At 40.8% G+C, this 10,000-nt stretch overlaps 1 protein-coding gene across 1 annotated transcript in view; it reads right to left on the bottom strand.

Moving 5' to 3' along the window:
* The window catches only part of gpr158a (G protein-coupled receptor 158a), a 132,521-nt gene that overhangs the window by 63,624 nt on the left and 58,897 nt on the right, over positions 1–10,000 (bottom strand). The window contains exon 5 of the mRNA XM_063206282.1: positions 3,371–3,439. Within this exon, the coding sequence (XP_063062352.1) occupies positions 3,371–3,439 (69 nt within the window). The remainder of the gene's footprint in view (positions 1–3,370; positions 3,440–10,000) is intronic.

The following is a 10,000-nucleotide window of genomic DNA, read 5'->3' as shown; positions in this document are numbered from 1 at the left end:
GGTACAGACACTCACAGACACACTCACAGACACACTCACAGACCCTCACAGACGCTCACAGACACAGATACAGACACAATCACAGACACAGACACTCAGAGATGCAGATACAGACACACTTACTGACACTCCCAGACCGACACACTCACAGACACTTTCAGACACTAGCACAGGTACACACTCACAGACATTTTCAGACACACATACAGACACACTCACAGACACTCACAGACACACACACTCACAGACACTTTCAGGCGCACATACCCTGTAATAGCTTTAAGCTGCTTTGGATGAAGGTGCCACTGAAGTGTAATGTGTAATACAGTAGTATGTACAATGAGTAATGTGTAGAAGTGTAATAGAAAACGGTAACACTTTATAATAATGTCGGCTTATAAAGCATGAATAACACTTAGCAAATAATTAACTAATGATGAACAAAACATTAACAAATGTTTGTAAATGACTAGGAAATGTTAACAAATATTTGTAAATGACTAGGAAATGTTATATTAATATTTTATATTCATCAAACATTTACAAATTGCTTGTAAATGAATAAAATACTCTGTTATAAGGTATGTAAAATCTTGAATATATTATTTGTAAATATTTTATAAATGATTAATAAAACTTAGTTAATAATAATAAAAACATTTGTTAATGTTTTGTTAATCATTAGTTAATTATTTACTAAGTCTTTACTAAGCAGACATTATAACAAAGTGTTACCGAAATTAGAAATGTTGAGTGCAGTTACAAGTCCTTAAGCAAAAGAAAAAATACAACAAAAACAAATGTCTCTAATTTGTCATTTGCCTAGGTCATTGCAGCCAAAGGAGCTATGCTATAAATAATGTGACACATTTTTGTTTCATCCATCAGTCAGCAGGTTTGAACTGAAGAAGATGTGTGCAAGTTTCCTTTGTATACAATGCACCTCCTTAGATTGAAAAATAAACATATACACAGTATTTTTTTTAAATCTAGGCAAATTAAGAGATAAATAGGGGTTATGATTCTGTGTGATATTTCTAAATCTGTGCTGCGAGTTGCCTGCTGATCATGTTATGGTCTTTAGGCACCAGCCTTTTCATGTGTTTTATTTCATCGTTGCTACAGTAAAACATCTTCATTTTAACCTCTCCACGGAGGCTCCAAACGCTTTTTTTAATCATCAAGCTGTTTCTGCCGCTGGGCTACAGTGATACTGTGTAAACAAGTCTTGCCAAGATCCCTGGAGTGATGCTGGGCTCAGAGCTCTTGAATACAACACCTTCAATGCAACAGACGCTACAGCCAAACACAGACTACAGAGCACATGTGGGGACAGGACTAAAATCACTAATGAAAATAGGACCTCCACTGTACTTGATGTAATATGTACTGTACAGCATTGGCGATGAAACACCACAATCCACATACGTATTATGTGTAAAACGCTACCCTCCTTAAGGTGGATTCCGTCATTCTGAATCTATCATGTCAAAACTAGAAACTTACAATCTACAATAGCATATGAACTGTATACTTCAACTAAGAGTCATGATGTGGTTACAGTACTATGATACATATTACTTACTAAAACTAAATTAACTATACAGACTAAATACAACCCTTTCCTACGATGTCTTATTATGATATTGAAAATGCTACAACTTGTGCACTGTAAAAGGCTTTAGTTGTACCATTTGATAAATTTTTGCACACAAGTCAGTCTGTGCGTGAAACCCAATTTTAGGCCTTGTAGGAGAGCACAACCCCCTGCCCCCCGTCCCAAACTCTCTGTCTCTGTCTCTCTGTCTGTCTGTCTGTCTGTCTGTCTGTCTGTCTGTCTGTCTGTCTGTCTGTCTGTCTGTCTGTCTGTCTGTCTGTCTGTCTGTCTGTCTGTCTGCCTGCCCCCCCTCCACACACACTCCCATGCACCACACACACACACACAGGCGCAGGCACACGCACTCATACAGAAATAGTGCATAGCTGCCGACGCCTTTTCAAAGATGATTACTTTCCTGGACCTTGTCGCTCTGCTAATTACAATGATTATGCAGCTCCAAAGGGGTGTGATCTAATTACCCTTACCCTTGGCACTTACATCAAGTCTAGTAGGCCTCCACGTGATTGGCTTTGAATTGCAATTACAGTACAGTCCGCCTCAGGCCAGCACAAGCTCTCTGTGGCAGTCTCGGGCACCGCAGCGACAGCGGCAACCGCCCAGGCAGGCAGCCATGCCATGCTGTGCGTACATGCGTGCGTAGTAGTCGCTTGCATATGTGTGTTTCTTTATGTGTGAGAGGGGTAGGAACAACCCAAACAGTTGTTACATGGTCGCATTTACAAGGAATCAAACGCATTTTGCATTTACAACGAGCAATCTCTCTCTGTCAATGCTACTTCTTTTGCCTAAGTAGTGCACACTACTCATCCTACATGCTATTCAACGTGAAACTTCTGATGAAATCACATTAGAAGACCCAAATTTTACTTTCCAACACATTTTGTCACAGTGTTATAGGAGGGATAAGGCTTGAACTCTATCCCATTTCTTAAAAAAAAAAAACACTACGCAGTTGTACAGGCCTTAAAAAAAGAAGCAGAATTTGATCGCACATTGGCTTTGATAAGATCAGGGCAGCAGAAATGGCTTGTAGATGCAGAAGGGAAAAAACATCCACTTTTCTGACGTTTTTACCTTTTGACAGATACCTTCCCTGGGCAAGAAGAATGGGAAATGGGGATGCATACAGATATCGGAGTCAAAATGACCTTTTCAAACAGCTGTCATATTCTGTCTTGCCTTGCTCAGGCAGGGAGAGGAAGCCTGGCAAGCCAGACTACGTATAACATGAAGATTTAGTCTGGCACGGTTTGGAAAGATGAGGGCTGTGGTAGAGAACAAACCATTGTCATTCAAACTGCTATGACCAATCAGAGCAACAGTGACTAGGTCACCTCCACTGTGATTGGAGAACAGGTTTGCTGTCCTTTTGTGACCCCCAACAGTGCAATACTAAACCAAATTGCAGGCAAAATATTGATACTTTTGCACACCTCTCTAGTTGGACAGGTGCGTTGGATATTATCCCAGTGGGGCTATCATTCAAGTGTAAAGAAATCTGCACACTGTCGATTCAATCAGGAAAACTTCAATACGTTTTGGTAGTCCGACCTTCTAGGTCAGATGACCGAAACGTTGTATTTGCATGTAAAGTGTAAAGTGGTAGAATGTACAGTTTGTGGGATTTCTTTACACAAAAATATGCTGCGGGTGTGTCTAGTTTACTCGGTTAAAACAAAGGATTTACTTACTGTAAGTAGAGCAGTAGTGTGTGTCTAGTTTATTAGGTTAACAGAAAGCTTTACTTACCGGGAAGTAGAGTAGTAATGCTCCGATCAAGATCGCCTCCAACAGCACCAGGCCAGACGCTCTAATGCTCTGCAAACAAACAAATAAACAAACAACTAAACATTTTAAAATCTAGCAATAAACAATATAAAAAATGTTAACAGAGCCTCTAATTAAAAGCTTGTTGTAACCAAAAAATGGCAATGGCCAAGTTACTTAAATCAAGACACGGCCCAAGAATTAAATAAGCTGTTGGCAAAATGGCAATGATCAAGTTGTAATGCATTGCTAAAGGCCCTATGTACTGTCATAGTGGCATAGTACAACGGCAGTTAAATCTTTTTCAGTGGCTATTAGAGCGTTCCACTGGTAGAATGACAGGCGTTAAGGGGCTACGGCTTTGGTCATGTCACAGTAATAGGTCTTATGAAGTAGTTGGGTTTTTTCTGCCAACAGCAGAGGTCTCAAAAGTAAAAATAAAAGTACCGGGTAGTAATTACAACACTAGCACATGGCATTCCATAGCTGTTACACCATTTACTCCATTGTACCTAATGAGATAGACAGTGTTGTTACTGAAAAACACTGAAAACCTAACAAGGACCAACAACAAACTTGATCCTTGACCAGTGCAGGGTTAGCAGATATGGTTACTCAGATAAGTTACTTGTTTTGGAAGGAAACTGTGTTTCCTTTTCTAACTTTTACTTCTGACACCTCTGGCCAACAGCAAGTCTAGCAGTCAGCAATTCCAGCTGCACCAAAGGGCTACCGTAGCATCATCCTCCCAGTCATGACACAGCTTTTTTCCTGCCTAAAACAAACAAGTTAATCTACGAGGGAGAGAAATGCGTCCTACGCCGGTGAGGTGCTTGGAAAAAAAGGCCAATCGCATAACAATTAATCACATGCGCTGACACTGACGTAATTGATTCTATTTGGGTAGACATGCTCCGATAATGAAGGCAATTATGTGTCATCAATAAATCCATTACTCGCAACTTATCGTTCTGCTCTTTTCGCCTTGTTTGTGTTTCACGTAATTGGTGGCTACTAGCGTACGCAAACAGCTGATGACATTCATCAAAGGTAGACTTTGTACAGCACACTGAGGATGAGGACGTGGTCGTATGCTGTACAGGCAAACACTGATAAACAAGGAAGTCCTTCGAATATTACTGTACCATGCAAATATATACTGTATTTATAGCTTTAGACTGCATTATACTGTCTGTACAAGCACATAAGATGGGAAAGAAGAAATGAGGAGAGAGACAGAGAGAGAGAGAGAGAGAGAGAGAGAGAGAGAGAGAGAGAGAGAGAGAGAGAGAGAGAGAGAGAGAGAGAGAGAGAGAGAAAGAGAGGGAGAGAATAAGAAAGACAAAGAGAGTGAAGGAGGAAGACGGGCAGGGCAGGGAGAGAGAGAGATAAATGCTGTTTGTGACTGACGTCAGCTCTACATAATCCAATCCCCTACAGCCCCGGAGTGTGCAAAATGAAGTCACGAGCCAGCAGAGACATATTTTACACTGTGCGCCTGTCCACACACACACATGCACACGCACACGCACACGCACACGCACACACACACACACACACACACACACACACACACACACACACACACACACACACACACACACACACACACACAGCAGTAGTATCTAAGCTGCTGCAAACTCAATGTGTTTTGTTGTGTATTGTTATTACAGAAAACTTTGACTGTTAAGAAGATATGTAGTAAACCACTTAATATAGCTTTGATGGATTTTATATGTTTTGTTTTCATCCATTTAAACGAATTACACAGCACTCACAATCAAAAGGTGCTAAACATAATTGAAAACTGTGATAGAAAAATGTCTGCAGGCTTAAATCCTTTCGTTCATTTAATGGCCAAGCTTTCGGTCGCCTGACCTTCCTCAGGGCACAAATATGTTTTGATTCTATCCAAAATGGAAACCAAAGCACAAAACAAACAAACAAACAAGCAACAAACATAAACAAATAAGCACAGCAAACAAGACTAGCACACTTTTCTTTATGTGTTTATGCACAATACAGTGTGTGAATGTCCTCCAGTGTTAGCTGCTGTGGGTAACGCAGAGAGAGTGAAACCCATCAGGATAGCTGCAGATCCACCTCTGGGACTAACTCCATTTAACACTCAGGTCTGTGTGTGTGTGTGTGTGTGTGTGTGTGTGTGTGTGTGTGTGTGTGTGTGTGTGTGTGTGTGTGTGTGTGTGTGTGTGTGTGTGTGTGTGTGTGTGTGTGTGTGTGTGTGTGTGTGTGTGTGTGTGTGTGTGTGTGTGTGTGTGTGTGTGTGTGTGTGTGTGTGTGTGTGTGGTGGAATTGCGTGTGTGTAGGAGTTCATACATGAGTCTGTGGGTGTCCACAAGCACCACAGTAGTGTGTGATCGTTTGTGATAGGTGGTAGTCCTACAGACTGTCAATCTCTTCTGCCTTAATCCTGAGATTTTCCACGAGATGGGGAGAGAAAAGCTCTTAATGAATACAATTCAATTACAGACTGGAGAGGGTCCGTCGCTGGACAACTTCAGCAGCAGACACGTGCCTGACACAAGCACACCAAAGAGCGCTCTATTGGCCACACACACGGCTGAATAGAGCATGGTTAGTGCTTGTAAGACTGTATGGGGTAGTCTACAATAGAGTATATCTCGATCGTTTCCATTGTGGATGCACTGTGCGTACACATTAAATCGCTGAAAAACGACACGACAGGAGGAACCATTTGAATTCGCCAGGGCCCACGTATTCACCCCAGTGCGGATCTGATCCGGCGCTGTGTAAACGCTGTATTCCGAGGATACGCTGCTCTGCCTCCCGCACCCCCCACCCGCCTTCTGGAAGTCACTAAAGTTACCAACGAGCAAATTTAAATAATAGAATTATAATTAACGGCTTAGAGAGAGAGAGAGAGAGAGAGAGAGAGAGAGAGAGAGAGAGAGAGAGAGAGAGAGAGAGAGAGAGAGAGAGAGAGAGAGAGGTCAGTGCCCTGGCCTATGGAAGGGCAGGGGCGTTAGGGGGCCTGGAGGGCAGAATTGGTTCTGCATTTCATTTTGTGTAGGCGGGGGCGGAGGGCTATCGGTTGGTTCAAACTACAGTAAGCAGTAAGACACGAAATTCAGGGGTGATTATTGAGGACTGAATTGTGTGTGTGTGTGTGTGTGTGTGTGTGTGTGTGTGTGTGTGTGTGTGTGTGTGTGTGTGTGTCTCTCTCTCTCTCTCTCTCTCTCTCTCTCTCTCTCTCTCTCTCTCTCTCTCTCTCTCTCTTTTTCTGTCTCTCTGTGTGTGTGTGCATGAGTGTGTGTGTGTCTGTGATTCCATTTATACCTTGCCCATTCTGTATATGTGTGGAATATGCACATACACCACTGGAGGACAGCGTCATTAGAAAGAGAAGGTCGCGTCTCTTATTCATTCCAGTTCAGTGAACCAGCTGATCCCAATTACCACACCCAGGGCTGCTGACAGCTTTAGCTGGGCCTGGAGCGAAACCACCTGAAAGGGCCCCCTTCTGAATACATGCAACGCAATGGGGAGAATATTCTGGGGCCCCTTTCTCTCTGGGCCTGGTACAGCATAACTGTTTGCTTCCCAGCCCCCGTCAGCAGGCCTGACCGCACCTCTCCTGAAGAGTAGATGAGCTAATTAATAAAATTACTTGTGCTACGTGCACAGTTAGAATGAACATAGCAGGATTTTCACTCCCATAACCTTAACCCTTTCCTAAAGGCTTGCTAATACTCAAAGGTGTAGGTTTGACTTGGAAAGAGGTGGGGACATTACAATGGGAAATTTTCCAGATATTCTGTTTTTTCACGATATTTGTAATAAAGTGGTGTGGCAAGCTAGGTTCATCTCAAAAGTGATATGGACATGTCCTAACTATCCACACCTAAAAGTACACCCATGCTATTACTAAAATGGTAATTGTAATATTAATACTACTTAGGCTACCCAAGAGTCTTAGGTAATGTCATTATTTGTTTGTTTTTTGTTTTGTGTTTAGTATTACATTAATATTAGTATCATCATTTAGTTGAGATTATTCAAAAAACACAGTGAGTCCGATCTCCAGTGAGCCCGTCTTCACAAAAAGGCGACATTGGTTTATCAACCTCTGAAATTTGCTCATATCGCATTGTTTTTCACTGATTCTTGAGAAAGCGGCTAAAACATGTCTCTGCAATAAACTGCCAATTCTGATGAAAATAAACTATATTTTCATGAACAAAATGAATCCAGGTAAAGACCCAGGGGTCTGTTACACAAATGTACAGTCGTTCGAAATATTTAAGTGTAATTGTATTACTTTTCATGGCTATAAACCTGCCCACACCCTGTAAAAACAGCTGTCCCAAGGACAGACATCATCATTTCAATTGACTTAAAATGTAAAAATCACTGATATTATTGAATAATATCACCATGATGTGAAAGTCCATATTGAAGTGGTTCTGCAGATATGCACATAGTGTGTGTAAAGCAATATTTACTACTATTTTCTGATTGCTCAAAGTGTGTCCAGCTTATTAGTCACCACCGTCAGATTTTTTAAAAAAGACAATAAAATCAGGTATGCACAAGGTCATTGTCATTACTTAGGACCCCTTTTCAAACCTTAAGCTCTACTGAATACTTCACCATCACTGAAGCTCCTGTAAGTTTACTAATTTCTCCTCAATTTGTTAATTTGTTTGGACACTGGTACTGTCCCAACCATAAACTGTCAACACCGTCGGGGGTTTTAATACTATTATGTTACATTAATGTTAATTATATATACTTTTTCAGAAGCGGCATGAAGCCCCTAATAAACAGAGCGAAAACGAAGTGGCTAACGTGAGCAAAAAATGCATAATATGTAAAAGAGTGTTTTTTTGTCTCACACCGTCAGATGTCACCACCGTCAGATTTTGTTCCGCTCATCATCTTGTTCCATATTTTACTAAATTGTGCTGGTTAATGAAACATTACCAGACATGTTAGTAATAATTGTGCCCCAAACTTACACTCCAGCCTCCACTGAGGTGCATTTGAAGGGTTTTTTGTCACAAAACCTGACGGTGGTGACATCTGTGGGCAGTCATGGGTGAGCGGTTAGGGCGTCAGACTTACATCCCAGAGGTTGCCGGTTCGACTCCCGACCCGCCAGGTTGGTGGGGGGAGTAATCAACCAGTGCTCTCCCCCATCCTCCTCCATGACTGAGGTACCCTGAGCATGGTACCGTCCCACCGCACTGCTCCCCATGGGGCGCCACTGAGGGCTGCCCCCTTGCACGGGTGAGGCATAAATGCAATTTCGTTGTGTGCAGTGTGCAGTGTTCACTTGTGTGCTGTGGAGTGCTGTGTCACAATGACAATGGGAGTTGGAGTTTCCCAAATGGGCTTTCACTTTCACTATCTGATGTAGTTCACAAAAAAGCATGTGTTTTACATGTTTTTAACAAGTTTTAAGAATATGCTTTCAATAAGTATCTACAATTATGTTGAATTGCAAAAGTAATTCACTTAAATACAGTAAACATATTTTTTAACTTCTAATTCTGTCTGACGCTGGTGACAAAACCAAGAGCGAGCCCATTTTATGAAAAATGTAAAACATGGGGAGCTTGGCCAATACATTCACTGCACAGCCAAGACCTTCATCTATGATAATACACCTCTATATTTTGGATTTAAACACGTTAAAACCTGTTTATGCCACATTTTCAATAATCTAGGCCTACTTCCTAGAGTATCTAACAAATGAAGAAAAAACACATGCACAAACATACTGTGCACACACAAAAATAAAGTGTTTATACTGGATGTCATTGACTTGAGAGGGCTATTTATTTTGCAAAATGTAGGTAATAATTAGGTCACTTTCACCACCTTCAGATTACTGTCACCACCATCAGTTCTTAAGTCACCACCGTAAGAAGGAGTTTTGGACATTTTAAATGAATGTGCTTACAAAATTTTCCTTTGGAGTTGTTGAATTATCAAAGTAATAGCAACTTTAAGCCTACACGAATATTTGTGAAATTACAAAAAAATGTTTGATCTATTTAGGCATTAAGTAAGCATTGTCTGACAGCACATATTTTTAAATTAGAACACATGAAGCAGTATTAAAATAGAATGAAAGTGAATTTTCAACATTTAAAGGTGTATGTGTGAACCAAAAAACACACACAATCACTTAAGAACTCCAGATACAAATGCTACCAAATCAATACACTTTTTATTGCTTTTAATTGTGTCTGACGGTGTTGACAAAAAACAAGGTGTGATCGGAGGAAAACCTGATTTCTGAAAAAAAATAAAAATGGGGAGATTGGCCTTGTGCATTTCTGAAAAGCCATGACCTTTGTCTACGAGGATATACCATATTATTTTGTAATTCACTGCATTTTTTTCTTTCAAGATTACAACCTGTTTTAGCCACTTTCTCAAGAATCAGTGTTTTGTAAAACGCATTGCTGACGTGGGGATATGTAAACTTCCCAATTATATCCTATTTATATCAATGTTGTAGTTTTACTATTCAGCTTCACCTTATTTTTTTACCTTTATTTAAACTCAATCTACCGCTGATGTTTGCACATGCTTGTTTTTGCAATGGCATTGGTGATTCGG

The sequence above is a fragment of the Engraulis encrasicolus genome, chromosome 9, assembly GCF_034702125.1.
Source record: "Engraulis encrasicolus isolate BLACKSEA-1 chromosome 9, IST_EnEncr_1.0, whole genome shotgun sequence".
Classification (NCBI taxonomy): domain Eukaryota; kingdom Metazoa; phylum Chordata; class Actinopteri; order Clupeiformes; family Engraulidae; genus Engraulis; species Engraulis encrasicolus.
The sequence above is the reverse complement of the archived record's forward strand: the minus strand, read 5'-3'. Positions and strand labels throughout refer to the sequence as shown.